At 38.7% G+C, this 21,368-nt stretch overlaps 2 protein-coding genes across 3 annotated transcripts; one reads left to right on the plus strand and one right to left on the minus strand.

The window, feature by feature from the left end:
• Nucleotides 1–793: 793 nt before the first annotated feature.
• LOC135347781 (uncharacterized) lies at nt 794–8,874 on the plus strand. Its single transcript, XM_064545827.1, has 6 exons — nt 794–1,053; nt 1,147–1,316; nt 1,680–1,830; nt 2,248–2,327; nt 2,810–2,948; nt 8,561–8,874. Exons 1-6 carry the CDS (start codon nt 906–908, stop codon nt 8,686–8,688), a joined length of 816 nt encoding a protein of 271 aa, XP_064401897.1. The 5' UTR covers nt 794–905; the 3' UTR covers nt 8,689–8,874.
• On the minus strand, nt 6,117–21,368 carry LOC135347775 (influenza virus NS1A-binding protein homolog). 2 transcript variants are annotated; one of them, XM_064545820.1, is made up of 11 exons: nt 21,160–21,368; nt 21,055–21,102; nt 20,615–20,725; nt 20,414–20,479; nt 18,498–18,569; nt 17,560–17,631; nt 15,831–15,887; nt 15,117–15,188; nt 6,800–12,938; nt 6,390–6,439; nt 6,117–6,340 (listed from the first exon to the last, which is right to left on the minus strand). In XM_064545820.1, exons 2-9 carry the CDS (start codon nt 21,094–21,096, stop codon nt 11,973–11,975), a joined length of 1,458 nt encoding a protein of 485 aa, XP_064401890.1. In that variant the 5' UTR covers nt 21,097–21,102; nt 21,160–21,368; the 3' UTR covers nt 6,117–6,340; nt 6,390–6,439; nt 6,800–11,972. The 2 variants fall into 2 exon arrangements, with proteins under 2 accessions (XP_064401890.1, XP_064401891.1); XM_064545821.1 differs by lacking the exon at nt 6,390–6,439.

A 21,368-nucleotide genomic window follows, 5' to 3' on the forward strand; every position in this document is an offset into this window, starting at 1 on the left:
GTACAAGGGGGTATTATGAGACCTCTAAATGTGTCTGACCCCCCTGTTTTGCAGTAATCTTGAGGGAGCTAAATAGCCTGTTCACTAACTATTATGGTCAATATGCTTTGCATGTAAGCAAAAAAATTAGTGACAGTGCTTTGTTTGCAGCTAATGCTAGCATTTTAGTGTTCAAAGTGGTTTAGGTATTATGAGACAGGGGGGGTATTTACGAGACACCATTGCAATTAATTAATTTTAACGCTAATTGGCTGTTCTAACATATCTGGAACTTTTTGATATTAAAATATAGTGATTATTTTGCCTATAAAAACAGTTACTCCTGTTTTAACTGATACCTAGTGAATTTTACTACAAACATTTGGCACCCACTTAAATTTGGTCAATTAAAAATGTTTTTTCCAATTAAATTCTGTACTTAAACAAACTATTGTGGTATCTCTGTCAACACAAGCATACAACTCCAAATTTCTTTTGGAAAAAATACTAGAGTGGTAGTGCTATTAACTGCAGACAGAATAGCTGAAGCACTCCCGTTTTAAACAGCTGTCTCATAATTGGTTCCATCTCATAATACCCTCTTCTACTCTACTGTTCTGTGTGCCCCAATATGTAGAGGTTATAAAGAAAGAAAAGATGAATCGTTCAAAGAATGTAATTAAAGGTCGCGATAATTAGCTAATTAGAGCTAAGGTTAATTGTGTCCTCCCTCCTCTGATGTGAACTTTGTGACAAATACGTATTTAATCGGCCTTGAATCGAGGCTAGAACGCTTGTATCTCGGCCCGCCCCTGAGCTGCATGCAAAATACATAAACTAGGCTTAATTAGTACTTTATAGTTGAATTACTGTGACCTTAGATCTATTAAACTGCACTGCTGAAAACACGTACATATACTACAAGGATGGGAAAAGTAAGCCTATTCACTCTGGATGGCTGTCCTGTGTGCAAGAAAGCAATTGATCTCTTTTCTGCCAAAAATGTCGATGTTGAAATTGTATCTCTAACAAAATCTCCTGAGTGGAAACAAGTACTCTTTCTTATGACTGGAGGTAAGATTATTGTGCTTACCAACCATGCACCCTGGCCCATACATTACGATTCTTAGTGTGCAGGATCAAACAATCTAATTTGTTTTGCTGTAGGTATTCAGACGGTTCCCCAAGTGTTCTTAAATGACAAATGTATTGGAGGGTTTCAGCAGCTAGAGGAACTAGACAAGCAAGGGAAACTGGATGCAATGATAAAAGAGTGCTTGGCGAGTGTGGACTCCCCCTTGGTGCTAAGGACGCCACTAGTCACCGATTTCATTGAGGTATAAAACAAGTGCAGTGATTTTTACTGTTGCTCAAAATAAACAAGGGGATGTCCTAGTTAATGCTATGCCAGGAACTACTCCTAGCACTCTTCTGTCTGATCTCGATCCTATTTCACTGTTATTTTGATGTACGTATATATAATTATAATAACCACCATCTCGATCAGTACTCTCAGTGTGCAACTGTATGTGATGTTCTTACACTATAACGACTAGACATAACTGTATGTGATGTTTGTTTACTATATCAACTAGACAAGTATTATAATTATTATTGACAATGTACTGATGTGTAACCATGCATGTGCACAATGTTATGCACAATAATTATTACATTATACAATGCATATTGTTATGTAGGTAGTTCCCAAGGTGTTGCGTGAAAAGTGGCAAAAAGAGTTGTACTCTGAGCTGGATTCAAAGTTAGGTGGCACTGCAGAGAGACCCATCACTGGCATTTTGATCCTTTTGGACACTCCTGGCCCAGATATGGTTGTTGTCTGCAGTATAGGTAAAAATAACTTATTCATTGCAAGATTTTAGGTGCTTCAAACGTACATACATGCAGTACCGTACCCTAAATATGCCCACCCTTATTTACAAGAATTGTTATGCTTGTCAGTTGAGAGGGGGCACTCACTGCGTGTATTTTTGCGAGCAGCGAGCTTTTTTACTCCCACCAAATAACCACAGCTTAGTATTGAGGGTTATATGATCACATGCAGGCCATAAGTATATAATGTACCCGTGTAAGTTTGTGCTGAACATCTTGGTACCTGTTTTTTCGCTTCACAAACCTAACACGTGGTGTTACTGTTACCAATTCTATCAGGACCACACATGCAGTTTGATATGCTATGATTGTCATGACAGGAAAGGCCTGGCAATGTTTATACAAGATGAATAATAATGGTGTGTCTAATCACAGGTGAGATTGCCGTATCGTTTCCACCTGGTTCAAGTGGACCAAAGGGAAAGGATGGCACTGAAGAAAAGTTTTATTGCCAGGTATGCACTCAGCTCAGACATAGAATTAACTTAGCTGCCTGTATATGAATTATAAGTATAAGTATAATCAACCAACTATGAAAGGTCAGGATTATTCCCTTGCTGTACCTTTGCATTCATAAACAGGATGTACCTGAATGAATTCACACACACAAGGTCCATCATTCCACGTGTTAGTTAATTTCCTGCTACAGTGCAGGCCTTATAATGTGCACATTTCCTGAAAATGTCAGGAGTCCTGCAGGTGTCCTAAAACTTACTTACAAAGCAAAATTTCCTGTACAGTTTTCCTTTACCAATCCTGAAGAAGTTTAGGACATAAAATTGTAGGAAACATAATATTATAGGAAAGTCTATAGGAAATGTTGCACTATCGATCCAGATAGTACAGATTTTTTCCCTGTGGTAGGTGTTACAAGTAGTATAATTAACACTATTATAGCTGAACTAGACATGCGGGTAAATATGTTTTTATGTAATAGGTTGCTATTGAAAAAAAAACTACCTTGTTCCTGGACGGGCCCTCCACCTTTCTGGAAGGCATGAAGGAAAACTATGACCACGTTCAGCTTGGGTTGAGTTGGTACCTAGGAGCACCATGGCAAGTCAGGGACATAAAAGGTGTTTGAGATTTTGATATTATGTTTACCGTCCTGTTTTCTGTATACATACTCAATGGGGTATCCCTTTATGGCTCACCAAACGGCAAGGTGTAATCCTGGTTGAGACAATAGGCGCGGGGCAATCTAGGTTTGCATAATACTTAGTACATTTGAGCCTCGCGCGCGATTATCCAGATGAAGATTAATGGTTAATTTTCATAGCAAACGCACATGCTCATTAAGTGCCACGTACATAGTCGAAAGCTTTTTGTGTTGCTGATTAGCAGAAGCAGCTAAACGCTTCTAACAGTACAGCTTGCTACCTTGTTCTGTCCACTGATGCAATATGGCCAGTACATGCATTTAATTTGTAAGAGCTCTGAACATCATTAATTAACTGATTTTGAATGTAGAGCACTATAATTAACCCGAGGCGCGTGGGCGGCCACGGGTTATAGTAGTCGTTTGGTTTGTTTGTTTGTTTGTTTGTTTGTTTGTTTGTGACAGGTGAATCTACTCACCTGGATGCCACAGCACTGCGTTTACAGCATGGATAGCCTTCATACAACAAGTTATTAATTTTAATAGTGGCAGAATTTCATGTTAAACCTTCGTTGTCAAATAAAAACGAGTAAAAGCTAAGAAGCTTGTGACTGGGTCTGCTTACCTGGATGCTCTAGCACTGCGTTTACAGCATGGGTAGCCTCCACACAACAAGTCAGTACTTCTAATAGTGGCAGCTTTCGGTGTTAAAGCTTCGTTGTCTAATAAAAGCGAGCAAAATGTAGCTTGAACAGAACTTGCACATGCGTTACTTATAACTGAAGTGATCCTGTACCAGGTCCAGAAACAATGGAACAGGGTCACTAAAGTAGAAAGCTGTATATACCAGGAACAATATTGGAACAGGGTCACTAAAGCAGAAAGCTTGCTTTAGCTGACTGGGATCCATGCAGGACCTGTATGGAACGCCGTTTGCGACAAAATTCAGGCAGAATCTGATAGGCGTGTGCATCCAATATAAAATCGATCTGATAATCGATTATTAAAATTCGATTTTTAATAATGGATTTTTGAAATTCGATTTTTGAAATCGATTTTTGATAATCGATTTTTGATAATCGATTATTGAAATTCGATTTTTAATAATCAATTTTTGAAAATCTATTGCAATTGATTGATACTAGCCTCGAATCCAGGCCGATTAAAATGGATTCAAGGCTACAGTTAGGCCGCCCTTGAAACTCAGAACATGCACAATTAGTACAAACTCCTTCTCCATGGCCTGGAATCAAAGCTTGGCTTGGTTAGCTATCTCACATGATAGACTATAACGCAAAAGCGAAACATTATTGTTTTTTTGGAACCATTAAAAAGGAGGGCCATAAGTCACAATAAAAATCATTAATTTTAGAACTGTTCTGTTGGTGCTAATCTTATTTAGTTCCTTCGTGCACGCATTTTTGTATGTTTTCTTGCCAGCACTGTTTTATTTGGCCATCTTGTGTGTGCTTAGAGAAAGAGCTGAGAAAGAGTTTGGTGATTCCAGATAGAATAGAAGTCATGAATAGTGGGTTCTTCAATGCAAAATTTCTCTAAGGATAGTCTCACGTGATACAGCTTTAGACAGGGACCCCCCCAGCCCCCTTCAGAGCAGTTCTAAAATCGAATTTCAATAATCGATTATCAAAAATTGATTATCAAAAATCGATTATTAAAAATCGAATTTCAATAATCGATTATCAAAAATCGATTATCAAAAATCGATTTTCAAAAATCGAATTTCAAAAATCGATTATCAGATCGATTGTCAAAGATCGTTCACGTGTAAATCGAAAATCAACTGTAAAAAATCGATTATTAAAAATCGATCTTCAAAAATCGATTTTATATTGGATGCACACGCCTATCAGATTCTGCCTGAATTTTGTCGCAAACGGCGTTCCATAGACCTGGAGCCATACTTCTCTGAGACTCCATGCTTCTTTGCTGTGATCCCAATCCACAGTGCATATATTTATAGTACTACTACCTGTTCTCAAATGTTTCAGCATGCCTCCAGTCTGGTTTAGTTTTATTGCTCCTGAGTTGCTGTGCAAGTCATGCATGATGATGATAACAACATCACTATATGCACTGCATTATATCAGTCTTCTGGTTTCTTTATAATCATGTCACCAGCCGAGGGTTTGCACTTTAGTGCTCTAGTTATTTTAATTATTGATGGGCGTGGCTCATTGAGAGTCACCAGCCACCCAGATGAGGTGGGACACCAGGTGTTAATTCTTCGGACAGTCAAGGCTCAACGGTACATGCATGTATACGACATAATTATCAGAGTGGATGCACTATAGAATTACATGCAAAGTTATTGTCCTCAGACTCTTGACACCCCTTAGACACTTTGATAATTAAGATGTACATGGGAAATACATGGGAAAAGTGCCTCAGAGGAGGTATATACTATCATCAAGAGTGCATAAGAAGAGAAAAGTGTCGAACTACTGATACATGTTTTTTGGAAAAAGAAAACATTGAGCTTCATGTTGAATCATCTTGATGTAGCATAAATGGTATGTTGCAAATAATACAGCAGAATGAACATTGTGTTAAATTTTGGTATTCAGACTTTGACCCGGGCCTTAAGTGCGCAGAGACGTTTTGCGCATAATTACGTAACGCACAGAAGTTGTTAATGGTGAGTAAAGAGTTGCAAGTAAAGAGGATCAACTCGACTATTGTCTCTATATTTAGATGATTTTTGTGAAGATATCGTCTCAGTGTGCAGTGAGCAACTCCATAAGCTCTGAACGTTGAACGCGAACATTGAACAATTGATAGCTAGAATTGTTCGAAAACCACACCCCTAAAAACATCACGGTTAACATTTGTGATTTGTGACAGGGCCAATGAAAACGGACCTTAACGCGGCAATAATTAAATTAAGCTATAGGCCAATTTAGTAGAAATGAAAAACATGGGCAAAAAATTTTTTTTTCACAGGTGCTAACTTCAACCCTTCCTCTACCTACCTGAAAAAATTTGGGTCTCTACGAAGCTTTAAACAGGTCAAGCGCGGACGTTGAAGAAACTCACCGAACGTTCATTTTTTACAATGAAATTTACTGTCTACGTGAGGGGAAATTCCCTGGGAATTTCTCTATTATTGTTAATTATTTTTAACAAATAAAAGATGACAACTTGTACAGGACTATTTCATCAGCCCAGTACTTACAATCATCAAGAGGAGCCAGGTATATTATAGCTCCACTTCTTAACAAACATAATTTAGCAACAGAAATAGATTAGAAAGAGCAGCTATCTAGCTAGCTAGCTTGGCGTAGATCCACTCTTGTTTCTTTAGATGTACGTATCCCGTGCCACTTGTCCTCATAAACACTCCATAACAACCTACAGATAAGTAGTAAGTTAAGATAGACACAATATCAATGTCACTTACATTCTAGCCAATAGACTAGCGTTTCTCAGGCCTCCGACACTTACCACCACCTGGGGGAACCATCAATATAAATGTTATACGACAATTCCACGCAGTTTCCTGGGCCCTCCATGATGTGATCACCCATCCCATCAGGCCTGTTACTACTAAGCACAATGGCAGTGATACCAGTACTAAATTAAAGGAGGAAAGCTTCTTATAAGGCTACTAATAAGTTGGATCAAGCCTTAGATAGATATGGACGAATACTAAGTGAAACACTACCTATAATAGATCACTTAGGCTTCCTTTAAGCTGTATGAAGGACAGAGACACTTTCTGTAGGCTCCATACAAGTTAGGGATCTTTTATAAGACTGATACATTACACAGATAATAAGTACAAGCTTATAACAAGACATGAGAGCTTACCATTTGAGCGACGGGAGTCTTTGTCTCTTTATTTCTTCGAAGATCCTTCCTAGGTGCCAAGCAATCCAGCTACATAGCTATACTAGCTAGCTAGAGAGTCCTAGAACGCCTAGCCTTCATCTAACTAACTTGTCTTCTCCAGAACATCTTTTACTAAGCTTTATGAGTATACGGAAGTGCCCGGAAGCCAATAATTGAACTTCAATTATCATGACGTTTGAGCGTCATTTACTCAAGAGGGCATTGCAATACCTTCGTAGCGTTCCCTCGAACATAATTATCTCCGGAAAGAAAGTAGCTAGGAGGTCGATCTTGGTATCATTTTGAAGCTTAAAGGACGCCCTATCTGATTCAACAATAAAAACTGATTCGAAAATGCCCGCGTTAAGGTCCCTTTTCATTGGCACTGTCACATTTACTAGGAGATTACTAGTAAATTTACAACACTTTATCACGTGCGAGTTTGTGCATAGTGTTTGTGTAGAAGTATCAGTAGTTTGACACTCTTCCCTTCTTATGGACTCTTGCTATCATGGGACTTAGTATACCTGCAACTTACTTGCAACTTACTTAATTAGTATGCCTAGTATCCCGTTGTCAAGTAAATGTATTATAGTCAAGCTTCGAGAGAAAGGTTGCGCATGCGCACTAGTATCTAGACACTGTTTTGTCTCGAGCGTAGCGAGGGTACTACAAGTGGCTGAGGGCTTGTAAATCACATGGACACTGATATCGGGATACTAAGTCAGTGCCTTTGGGCTTCTAAATCCCATAGACACCTCCAAAAGAGTGTCTAACTCGATTTTATTTAAATTATGGTGTCTGAGTCAATGCTGATGTTCCTGCCTCGAGCCCAATATTAGCTGTTTATAGCTTGCTGAGAGGCACAAGCGAATACTAATTATTGTCTTGCAGTCGGCTCAACAGTGGGTACACACTCACTGGAACGGTGTACTTCCTCAGCAGTGTAGTACCCTAGTAGGTACATGTAGGTAACACACTTACTATAACACAATTAGCAGTGTACTTCCTCAGCAGTGTAGGGTACATGTAACAATTATTATGTGCTCATGCATCTTATACAAGAAACTCAACGATCCTCTATATAGTTGGGACCAATAATTATTGCAGAACAAGAACAAACATCATTGTGCATGCATGCACTTTCTATATGGACTGGCTTTTCTATAATTATAGGCAATAATAATTGCTTTCAATGTCTACTCTTTTTGGTTGGCTTTAACAGCTAAAAACATAACTCGCTTCTTTGGAATCTGTGCAAACCTTCGTGCTGTAGGAGATTCGATTCCCAGTAGAGGTGGTTCTTTGGGTTCAATTGAACCCCCCTCTGAGACATAAGTGAGTGGGGGAGACTTAAGCATGCAACTAGTTTGCTAGTTTTCCTTTCTTACTAGATCTAGCACTAGCTTATCACTTATACTTTTAGTTCTTGCAAATCCTGTGAAGGTAACTGGTTTGTTTGTGCAGTTTTAGTGACTGAAAGGCCAAAAACTCTCCAGCACATGCTGACTGTTAGAAATAGCACGTGCTAATGCTGACCTTTTTTTTAGGTGAAATTCAATGATTTAATGCATGCACAAACTGTCAGAGTCTTTGTCCCGCTCAACTAAGTGTGCTTGGAACCCCCCTTTTAGATCCGTCACTGATTCCCAATAGCACACACTGTACCAGCTGAACATAAATTTTATAGTGAGATTATAACACATGCAAGAACCTACATTATAACTATCATGACTGCAGGTACTGTTGCCATATTGGAGAAGGAAGCTGGTATTCTAAAGCCTGAGCACCAGCAAGTTGTGGAGGCTTTTAGAGACAATCTTGTCAAGGACTTCAATGCGTATTTGGGTGACTCTGCTGAGAAATAAAGAGTAAAGTTAGTCAATAGCAAACTACGGTACGTGTAACCTTTTATTCTTATTGTTTAGTGGTATAATTGTATACATTTGTACATAATCGATTTTCTTATAACACAACTTATAAGCATTGATGTTTTTCTGAGTACATGTAGATACTTTGGATGTAATTATCATGTCATAATTATAGTTATGTGATGTCTATTTTCACATGCATGACTTATAATTACACGTTGAGTTCGCCCCCGGAAGTTGTGTAGTCAATTATGACTTCATTTATATATGCTTTACTAGTGTGCATAGTGGACATGCAAGTATGCCATGGGACTTCTACATGGAAAATGCTAGCTTTTAGCTGGTTGGAGCTTACCAGCTCTACAGCATAATTATATAGATATATAGAAGCGCTTTTTAACAAGGGTTCCAATGGTATATGAAACTTTGAATTTCAGTAAAGTATGAAGTTTTATTACAACTTTATGGAGGTCGATCAACACATACTGATTGATCACTTAGAGTTTCTATAGCATTTTTTGTATATTGAATTGTTTTGCTTGTTAATTCGATGCTCTGAATTCCTTCAATACAAAGTAAATTCCAGGCCGCCCATCACTTGAACTTTTACTAATTATGACCTTTTAATAACTTCCAGGCCAAATTGCTTTTTGTTTTTGCTGAATCAGCAGTAGAACACGACTGGATCTAGCTAGTATGGCTATTAATATTATGTGCTGATAGGGTATAGGCCCAATAACCATCGCAGACACCAAACACAACTAGTTGTCAACAGAAACCGTGCAGAAACATAATATTATTGTCTCATAAATCAGCCATAATTATAACATAGACTTGTGATTATAGGCCGCCCAACTTAATCGAGTTGGAATAATTCGATGCTTTGAATTCCTTCGATACAAAGTAAATTCCAGGCCGCCCATCACTTGAACTTTTTACTAATTATGACCTTTTAATGACTTCCAGGCCGAATTGCTTTTCGTTTTGCTGAATCAGCAGTAGAACACGACTAGATCTAGCTAGTGGCTATTTATATTATGTGCTGATAGGGTATAGTCCCAATAACCATCGCAGACACCAAACACAACTAGTTGTCAACAGATCAGCGACAGAAACCGTGTAGAAACATAATATTATTGTCTCATAAATCAGCCATATAACATAGACTTGTGATTATAGGCCTCCCAACTTTTAAAGGGCGGCTGAAATATGAGACCAGCAGAAACACAGTAGCCGCTACTGCTGAGTCAGTAAAAACAAATGGCCTGGATTGTCATTAAAAGGTTAAAAGTTCAAGTGGTGCCTGACCTCCTCTGGCTTCACAGCTAGCCTCATCAATGATGAATCCATAGCAAAAATTGAATCAATTATCAAAAATCAATTTTTGATAATCAGTGGAGGTTGGTCATGATTGTTAATTAATCTTCTAATTTTCTTTGTAACCTCCAGTTCCTACAGTAAATGCACGGAAACCATAGAAGGAATCCCAACCCGCTGAGTCAGCACTTTTATCTCATTTTGCATTCTAGAGCGTTTATCTTTCTTGCATGCATTTAACATCTCCTGTTAGTCTATGGTAGTTTTTAAAACTATCATTGCTACACCTGCTACATAATTAAGTGTCTGGCATCGATCATTTTTAACAACAATCATGGTCATTCATTACCCACTCTTTGAGTTTCTCTATTTCTGCCTGCATGCAGTAAAATTAAGCAGCAAAATTAACACACGCTTTAATATGGAGCAATCACAAAGTAATTCTAAAGTCTTGTTGATAATTTATATAGATACAGATTCTAACAGCAAGTTCAAAATAAAACTTTATTTGGTCCAATAACCATCGCAGACTCCAAACACATGCAACTAGTTGTCAACAGGTTCAGCAACAGAAACCGTGCAAAACATAATAATTATTATTGTCTCATAAATCAGCCATAATCATAGACTTGTGATTACCGTAAGCGTTCTAATTATAGAACCAGCCTCGGTTAGGACGCCCTCTTTTATAACGCCCATAATTATACTAGCATATTAAATTTTTTGTTTCTAGAAAAATAATTACTGGTTCTATAATTAGAACGATTACGGTAGGCTGCCCAACTTTTAAAGGGCTGAAATATGAAAATAACCAGCAGAAGCACAGTAGACGCTACTGCTGAGTCAGTAAAAACGAAAAGGAAGTGATTCCCGACCTCCTCTGGCTTCAGCGGCCTACTTTAATGGATTATCAATGATCGAATCCATAGCAAAAATTGATTATCGAATATCAATAATCAATAACAAAAATCAATTTTTGATAATCAGTGGAGGTTGGTCAGGATTCTTCTAATTTTCTTTGTAACCTCCAGTAAAATGCACAGAAACCATAGAAGAAATCCAACCCGCTGAGTCAGCACTTTAATTTATCTCAATTAAGGAAAGTGCAGCAAAAGCTGGAAGTTTGTGACTAATCGTGTAATTCTGGCTCATTGCTTCGAATAGGACTATGCTACTCACTTTCTAGTGTCTGGCATCAATCATTTTTAACAACAATCATGGTCATTCATTACCCACTCTTTGAGTTTCTGCTTCTGATTTTTGCCTGCATACAATGAACAGTTCATCGCCTTTTCTGCACACTCAGCAATTTAATAAGCAGCAAAATTAACACATGGGGCAATCACTAGAGTCTCGTTGATATAGATACAGATTCTAACAATAAGTTCAAAATAAAACTTTAGAAACAACAGCTTGTTTTACCGATTTTCCTTCCACCATGAAAACAGAGACATGATACGGTAAACAGATCACTTTCAATGTTAAGTTCATCGCCTTTTCTGCACACCGACAGCAAGCAGCAAATGGGGCAATCAAACAGTGAGCGCATCCAGCTAACAGGGCAAACCACCACACAAATAATACTAAGATCACAAACCACATGAATCCATGACAACAGTGGCTGCACTTCATCAGTAACTTAGAACTGTACACAAGTCTAATCCGGACACTCCAAGATTTAATGTTTGTACAGTATGTGGAATTGCCACAGTGTAACATCCTGTTACGTACAATGGGCGGACTCAATAATTATAAGTGTGCAAATGCCAAAGAATCCTTTTGTGCTTCAATAGGGTGCACTTCACTAATTGACTTTTACAATAGGTGCATTGAAAACCATGTTCACATAATTATAATTATACACGCTATTTTGTATAAGCAAGGAATGATAACATGTTTACAGTGTACATGCTTGTAATATCAAAAAAATAATACTTTCTCTATTTACATGTATAGAAAATTGCTCAGCAAGCATAGATACAACCTGCCAAATTGAGAACCTCAGCGGTACTCAAGAAGTGGGTTAGAATACTACTGAAAAAAGTACTTTGACCCCCAGCCACGAAAATCTTATCACTCGACAGCGATGAGCATGTACAATAGTACCTAGGAGAAGACAAATCCCCAACTCTTGACCACGCTTTGATGTGCGGCTGATAGCAGTAAATCGATGAGCTTGGCTTGTCATTGTCATCACGTCCACCAATAGCAAAAAGTGAACTGTTTACACCAAGAGGTGTGGATCGTTTAACAGGAGTGTCAGCGATTGTCATCCAAAGAGCAAATGGAGAGCTAGTTTTCACTCTGGCACTGTCAATGAGCTTCTCCAAATGGATGCAGTGAACCACACTGCTTGGTGTGTCATTTGCATCCCATCCTCCCATGATGTAGAGGTTATGTCCCACGAGAGAGGACTTAATGGAGGCTCGTGGGATAGGTAGCGGCTCGGCAGAGTACCATATCCGTAACTTTACGTCAAAGATTTCAACAGAAGCAATTCGTTTATCTTCATCATTGCGTCCTCCAGCCACAATTATGTGATAATTGAATAACTGTGCTGTAAAATTATTCCTAGCAGTGGACATCGGGGGATATGGACGTATCCACTTATCTGAGTCAAACACAGCAACCTGACCAGTTCGCTTCCGAGAATCTGGATCTACCCCTCCAATCACTACCAGCTTATCGGTGTTTGAAGTCAAGGCAAAAGACTTGAAGCTATACAGAGGCAGTTTGGTCCAAAGGTCTGCTTGAATATCAAACTTCATCACTGTGCACATATCGCGATCACTGCTGGCTTCACCTCCACCTACATAGATTGCTTCACCCACAACAACACTTTGAATCGTTGCACCCATCTTGACAGGCATGTTTTTTGACTTTATCCAATCAGTTGGAGAAAGCAAAAGACTATTTTCAGGGGTTGGTTCCTATAGTGGAAGAAATTATGCAATAAAACAATCACAACGAGTGATGCAAGCTGCACTGTGCTAATACCTCTCGCCATGTTTTGCTTTCGCTCAAAAAGTATTAGAAGAGGTAATTAGTTTGCTTTGTATATATTATGTTATTGTACAATGAACGCAAACAGTCATTATAGAAGCATGATTAAACGCCTGGGCGTTTATCTCCTAGCAACATAATTATGTAGAGGGGGAGTTTAAACAAGATGGGCGCTTATTGTTATGTCTATTTCAAACTGTTGCTGTTTATTATGCTACATGTATTTTTGGCTGCTGCCACAGCTCTCAGCTGAGACCACGCCCACCCACGCTTAAAAATTAAGAGCTAGCTAGCTAGTTAGCTATTCTCCTGAGTATCTGACTCTCTCTGCTAGAGCTAGCTGTCCCAGACTCTTAGTGACAAAGCTCAGAAGCTGGAAAGAACGGCTGCTAAGGTGGGCGTGGCCCCAGGGACACATTATCATTATAGGTGTGGCAGCGGTGGTGACGGGTGATCCTGTCGGCCACCATACACAAGGGCTGCTTCTGGTAGTGTACAATACATGCACGCAGATTTTGTAGTTAACAAACTGCTAATGAATTTCCTGACAAAATCGTGTCGGCGGGGATCACGTTAATGTTTTACCAATTATTATGGCAACGTTGACGTAGCCAAGTCTCCGATGCTTTTGAAATGTCTGGGTCCAAGGTCAATCAATGTGTATATGTAGGAAAGCAGCGCTAAGATTTCCTCAGCCTCAGTGCTCAAAATACTATACACAACTAGTGTTCAAGCTGGCGCTGTGCTAATGCCTCTCGCCATGTTTTTGCTTTCGCTCAAAAGTATTAGAGTGTTATATTAGTTTCTATAATGAAGTTTAAATTAAAGTTAGCTTATCTATATAAAGTCACTGAGAAGAAAAGACTTATTTACATGTACATGCATCTATTGTTGTTATTTATTGTTGTTATTTATTGTATTATGTGGCTTACCAGGACCTCAAGAAAGAAGAAAATCGATTCTTCCAGGATCTGTACTTCAGTGTATATAATATCTAAGAAGAAAAGACCTGTGTACATGCATATTGTTATCTATATTGTTATATGGTAGTGTTTTGTGGCTTGCCTTCAAGACAAAGATGATTCTGCCAGGAGGATCTTGGATGTTATTTTCTCACACGTGGGGAATGAGCGCGCATGCGCATTACATCCACAGGAATAATTAAAGGGTGTGTCCAAAGAGATCAATTTTACAAAGCTGGCTGTTTTAACAGATATTTTCTGAGTATTGTAGCTAATAAAAAGCTAGCGCTTTAGTGCAAGGCTAACTCATATGTTGAATAGAAAGTTTGTGCGGACAGATGATGCTATGAAAGATTCTGAAGAGACTGCAACAGCCTTCAATGTGAATCAAACTAGCCATAACTCGAGAAAGAAGCTTTAGTTTGCTAATCCACGAATCAAAATCCAAGAGAACGTGGCTAGAAGCCTATAGAAGCTGTTAGCTTTCGTCGCATTGCAACCGTTGAGCAGTTACAGCTGGAACAGACACACAGACACACACACACACAGTCAGCTTTACCGTATCCCACGTGCGGCTACGCCTCGAGGCATAACTATACATAGGGTGTTGTAATCTGGGTACCCGTACCCGCATCCTCGTCAACTATGCCTACCCTTTTGTGAATTAAGTATGAGAGGGGACTGGACGTCTTTTCGCGAACGGTAAGGACCCATGATATAAAAGTATTAAATTGTCACCAACAATTGAAATGAAACTAAAGCATAAGCAGCATAATAGAGAAAATGTTACTAAAACATTGAAACGTACATTCGTCGCTACTTAGAAATGACTGCATTTAAGCAGACCAAGCAATTATTAAGCAGCGGGAATGGACGAGAGGATGAGGCTATTTCTTCGTTCTAGCTGTTGAAAGTAATTGGACCTTGCATTACACATGTAGTTGCGTATAACATTGCTATCGTTTGCTACTCAAAATGGCCACGTGGATCATATGCGCTCAGAAGTGGATGGATGTGCAATAGTCTCTATTCTTAAGCCACAAATTGTCAATTAATGTACAAGAATACATGCACAATGAATGTATGTACATGTATAAATACAAATGCACAGATACCATCTTCATAGCTTCCTGACTGACGTACCTGTAGCTGTTGAATGTGGGCATCCTTCTCTGCTAATTTAGTGTCTTTCTTGGAAATCTGTTCTTTAAGAGCCTGCATAAAAATACTTACCATAGTATAGGAAACATGTTCGTATACGCCATACGTGAAGCCATAATAACTCTAACAATTAAATTATGTGATACAATCATAGCTAGAAGACAAAGGAATTGGCAACGTAAGTGGTTCACGTGATGCTTCTCCAATGAAGTCTATGTGATAACACAATCCGTGTTTCGCTTCTACCCCGGGAACTTGATAATAACTTTCCCCATTAAATCTAATGCATGCGTCTCAAAGACCCCTCTAACACTTAAACAAGTGCCCCTGATGGTGAGTATCATTTGGAAAACATATAATCCTGATTGTCGTGAAGTAGCTAGCGTAACACAGAGCGATTATTCATGCTTGTGTTAGTTTAGCTACTTTGATATACAATGTAGCTACATGTAAGGTTCTGTCACTAAGTAGTGTGCTGTGTCCCAAATGGCCACAAATAGTTGAAGTTGCACGATGTTTAGCAGCAGAACTGCTCGTGTACTTTTACAGACAGCAAAAACAATTCTCATGAAGTATTCATGTTTAGACCCTTAGAATTAAGCCTCGATTAAAACCGCAGGGAAACACGGATAGTACTTCGAGGGTACATTGTTTCCAATCCTTTTCTCTTCTATATGATACAAATGTACAATTTACCTGAATTACAACTTGTCTCTCGGCTACAGCTTTATCAATGTGTTCTTCGTTCTTCACCTACATGTATGTACGGGTATTGTTACTAAACTATATAATATTACATGTAATAATAGTAACATTTCAGTGATTTGGCCGCGCGGCCATCTTTTCTAAAGGCCTGTGTAGGAGGCTATAGGTAGTGCCAACAGTAGAGTTATGAACCCAAAACACAAGATTAAAAATTGTGTCTATGCATGCATGGCCATATCATTTACGACATGAACTAAATTGAACAAGGACAAACTAATACACTTTGGAAAATCTGCTAAGTTAATTCTTCCCAGTTTATATCTAGAAAACATTTACATTGGCCGGGGGAAACACCAAAAGCGTGGAAACTAATGTATAACGAGTGTTGCAAGCGTGCACTTGCTAATGCCTCTCGCCATGTTATGCCTTCGCTCAAGTGTTATAGTAGTTTCTATAATGAATTTTACATTAAAGTTAGCTTATCTATATAAACTCACTGAGAAGAAAAGACTTATTTACATGCATCTATTGTTGTTATCTATTGTATTATGTGGCTTACCAAGACCTCAAGAAAGAAGAACATTTATTCTTCCAAGATCAGTTCAGTGTATATAATATCTATTGAGAAAAGACTTGTGTACATGCATATTGTTATCTATAATTATTGTTATATGGTAGTGTTTTGTGGCTTACCAGGCCCTCAAGAAAAAGATGACTCTGCCAGGAGAATCTGGATTCTGGATATATTACATCCACAGGAATAATTAAAGTATTCGATCAGCACGCATACATACATGCACATTAACATAGCACACAGCAGTCGTCAGGCCAAAGGTATATGAACAACTTATTTTATAGACCAGTCGTTTTGACGATCTGGCAATAAAAAAGGAGCAAACAATAAAAAAAAACACTAAGTGGGCGGGCCTGATTGAGAACCAATTAACTAAGGAATTGAACCTTATTTCACTAACTTCTGCTGGTGCTAACTATAAATATTATTACTTAATAACAGGTCAAGGTTCATTCTAACATTTAACTTTTTGCTGATCTGACTCAGGGTTTTATACAGGATTTTTAGCTGGGAAGGGGAAACATTTAATTCAGGGGGGTCCGGGGGTCGTTCCCTGGATTACGCAATTATTATCTGAGGTGCAATTTGGGTTTTTGTGTGTTTCAAACCATGAAGTACATGATTTAGAGATTGTAGACGTTTTTGGAGAAAAATGCTGTTATAATACCGTATATCTTCTAATTTATCGGACAGCAAAAAATTATTATTTTGGAAATTGTCCGGGTATAATTGGAACAGATTTTTATAGAGCATGCGAAGTGTCCGGAATAATTAGAACAAGCAAGCAGCTGTATGCGAGCTAGCTATGTTTAATAGAACAGTGTGCGACTGAATAGTTGCACTAGCTATCTAAAACTAGCTATACTCAAAGCTATCTAACTGCAGCACTCTAAGTCTTATTTGCCGTCTATGAATGTAACTCAACTTTTCAAGGTATTGTCCGGATATTACACTGGAGTGTCCGTTGTATTAGAACAGCGAAAATTGCCCAAAAGAGTGTCCGGGGTAATTAGAAGTGTCCGTTAAATTAGAAGATATACGGTAATATTATATGACATATCATTAATTTTTCAGATTTCTAGGGGGAATCCTAGGGCCCCCCTCTCTATGAAACCCTGCCATTGTATGTACTGTACAAGTACTAACCTTCAGCTGTTGAATGTAGACATCCTTCTCTGCTAACTCAGTGTCTTTCTTAGAAATCTGTTCTTTGAGAACCTGCATGCATGATCACATAATTATAAGCAACAGATAAACATCAAGCTACATGCATGTACTACCGTATAGCGGGTAATTTTCGTGGAGTAAATATTCGTGGTTGAAGCTCTGACTACGAATATTTTACCTACGAATGAAGCTACTAGCACCTTGTCTACCTTTACTACCTGCAGTGCAAGCAGCAACCACGATATTATCCACAAAGTGACTAAAAATTAAATTGCTCAACCAAAAATAATGTTTGCCTCCGAAAATTACCCGCTATACAGTATAATAATGACATACGTATCCTACAGTACAAGCAAATCCTCAATCGACTTCCCCACCTTTTCCTTAGTGTCACAACCAGTAGAGAAGAGCTAATAGCTAGCCAACAACAAACTTTTAACCACCATTTTTAAGGTCAGGGTATTGTATTGTATGCAATGAGTTGCTTGCGGGTTGCTTGCAAATTAGCAGGAAATTCATTGCATACAATTACATGTACCATATCGTAGGCAACGAATTGCTTGAAAGTTGCCTGGTGTATAGTGGCCTTAATTAGTAGAAAAGTAGCTTACTGAAAACAGGCTATAGAGATGATTTAAAGGATATAGAAGTGTAGCTTGTATCACTTTCGATTGTAAATTGTGAATACTCAAACAAATCGCAAACAAAAGACACGTAAGGAGTGAGGATGTACATGCAATTTTGCATGCTTCATTTCATTACAACCAACATGGCTGCACCAGAGGAACCTGTCCACAGGAATTGGGTTCCTCAATCGTCGAGCACAGCTGAAACATACACTGTCAATTTCCCCGTATTCCTCGTGCAGCTATGCCTCAAAGCATAAAAATATGCGACACATGTACATGTACCCTTACCTGAATTACAGCTTGTCCCTCAGCTATAGCTTTTTCTTTTTGTGAAATTACTTCAATATGTTCTTTGTTCACCTACATGTATAAAAATAGTTGTGATTTCTGAGCACATTTACGTACAAGTACCTGTTACTGTATGCTTAAACTTAACGCAACGAGGAAGTATTAGCTCATAAAATTCATGAGTAGGTATTAGATAGCTATCAGCACGCTAACTAGAGGGCACACACTTAACCACAAATGTCATGTGGTCAACAGCCAATTTTAGTCGTCAAAATAGAGAGAAAGGAATACTCAAAACATAACGTTGGCCTACATGTAGCCACTATCAGACTGAAGAAAAATGCCAAAATTTACTAGCTGGTCAGTTATTACGTGAGGCGCACGTGGGCGGCCACAGGTATAGTAGTCGTTTGGTTTGTTAACCGAGGCACGCGTGGGCGGCCACGGGTATAGTAGTCTGTTGGTTTGTGATAGCCTTTTCTACTCACCTGTACCAAAAACAATGGAATAAGGTCACTAAAGTTGAAAGCTAGAATTGTGACTGCGTTGTTGTTGACTAGTGCAGTGACTCTGGATCCTATACTCCAGCATCCCGACAGGAACCATACTTCTTTAAGACTTCACAATGCATGTCTCATGTACCACTGTTCTCAAATGTTTCAGCATCCACATGCCTCTCCAGTCTGGTTTAGTTTTATTGCTCTTGAGTTGCTGTGCTAGTCATACACGCTACATGCACTGCATTATATCACGTACTACATGTGTACTCTAGCTGGTTTCTTTATAATCATGTCACCAGCCGAGGGTTTGCACTTTAGTGCTCTAGTTTGTTTGTTTGTCTGTTTGTAATTTGCGAATCTGCTTACCTGGATGCCACAGCGCCTGCGTTTACAGCATGGATAGCCTTCACACAACAAGTTATTAATAGTAGATTTCGATGTTAAAGCTATCGAATATGGATAGCCTTCACACAACAAGTTATTAATTTTAACAGTAGTAGATTTCGATGTTAAAGCTTCAAATAAAAGTGAGCAACAGCTAAGAAGCTTGAACTTGCACGTTGGCAGCTAGCTAACTACATGTACTCGAGATAGCCTACGTATTTACAAGTGAAGTGATCCCTTACCAGGAACAATGGAACAGGGTCACTACAGTAGAAAGCTAGAATTATGATTGTGGTCGGATGCATACCATCATAAATTATTTCTAAGACTCCAGGCTTCGTTGCTTTGCTGTGATTCTAGTCCACAGAATACAGAATGGAGGTACATGTATATATACATGTATATAATTAAGACTCAGAGGGGGGAAGAGGGATATCCCCCCTCTAGTCAGTGACTGAGTAATAATAAATGCAAAAGGCAATCCCAAACTCACCTAAGACCACCCATTAACAAATATTTACACGTAACTAACAGCTAGGGTATTGAAACAACAGCTGACCAAATTAATGTTCTGGTGACTTCCCCCCTCGCTTCAAAATCCTGTATGACACCCTATCAAGCATCAGAAATAATGACGACTACACTGCATCATAACCGTATGCTCATTGAGAGAGTGAGGCCTTCTGTTTGACACCACCACAGACACAAAGCAGTGCATATATGCTACCTTTAGTGTTCCATTGAAATCTAAGGCCATAGCTACCACCAGGAGTAATGTACTCCTGCTACCACCTAGCTAGCTAAATAGCTTTCGTGACAAATTTAACAGGGACATGATTACGGCAGCTTTTACGGAGTAAATACCCATGGTTACGCGTTTAGTTTTAACCACACCCAGATACATTTATTCCAGGTCTATTTTTTGACCTAGCGTTCCAGGCTGTGTGGGGAACAATTAAGGCTAACACGTACACGAAGCTTTTAGTAGCTTTGTTACGATTGCTGAAGCTGTAGCGAGAGGGGTGAAATTACCTGAATTAGAGCTTCAGTTTTTGCTAAAGTAGCAGCTCTTTGAGATAGCATCACAGATGATTCAGCCTATGGAGAATAATTAATACATGCATGTACATGTACTTATACTAAACATTGTCGTACATCAAATATTCTCGTATATCAATGTCAACACTTTTAAGTCTTTGTTGCAATAGAAATGCTGTCGGATACAAAACATACCTTTTTCAGAGATTCCCTCCTGTTTCGAACTGTTTCATGTTGAAATACACGATTGGTAACCGCAAATAATTGCCGATTCTTCTCCCAAAGCTTCTCGTGTACAGGTAATACCTGTATTAGAAAAAAAAGCATTACCGTCTTTTTTCTAATTACAGTACATAGTGGCGCTTACATCAGAGTGGCGCTAATAGCGTTAGTTATAGTAGCCATAATTATATATATTCCAAGGCTATAATGCAATGGATAACTTCCTTGATTTCAGGCTGCATTATGTAAGCTTAGCGCTCAATCGAAGAAAACTATTTTAACTAAGCGCTTCTATAAATAATTTATGGTGCTGTTGTAATTAGCGGTAGAATTAATTCTTGACACTTGACAGCTAGATCTAGCTGGTAGAATTCCATACAACAAACTCTCTAGGGTCAGTTGTGCGTATGTACCTGGAGCGTTTCTATTGCTGAGTTGATCCCACTGCTAGCCATGCAAACCTGAGAGGGTGGGTAAATACGATAGTTTTAATAACATGGGTTTTTAATAACACTTACTTTTTTCACAAAACAGTCCCGAGTTCCAAGAATATGTTCCCAGAGGCAACAACTTCACCCTTAATTTGAACTCCTGTCCAACTATTTAATAATTAAAGAGGGAACCGGGGAAGCAGAGCATCCATAACTATTCCTAGATCCTGATCCTAGCTCCTGCAGAACTTTTGGCTAAGCAGCTACACCTCGAAATCTAAGATCAATACATGTGT

The sequence above is a fragment of the Halichondria panicea genome, chromosome 14 (genome assembly GCF_963675165.1).
Source record: "Halichondria panicea chromosome 14, odHalPani1.1, whole genome shotgun sequence".
Lineage (NCBI taxonomy): Eukaryota > Metazoa > Porifera > Demospongiae > Suberitida > Halichondriidae > Halichondria > Halichondria panicea.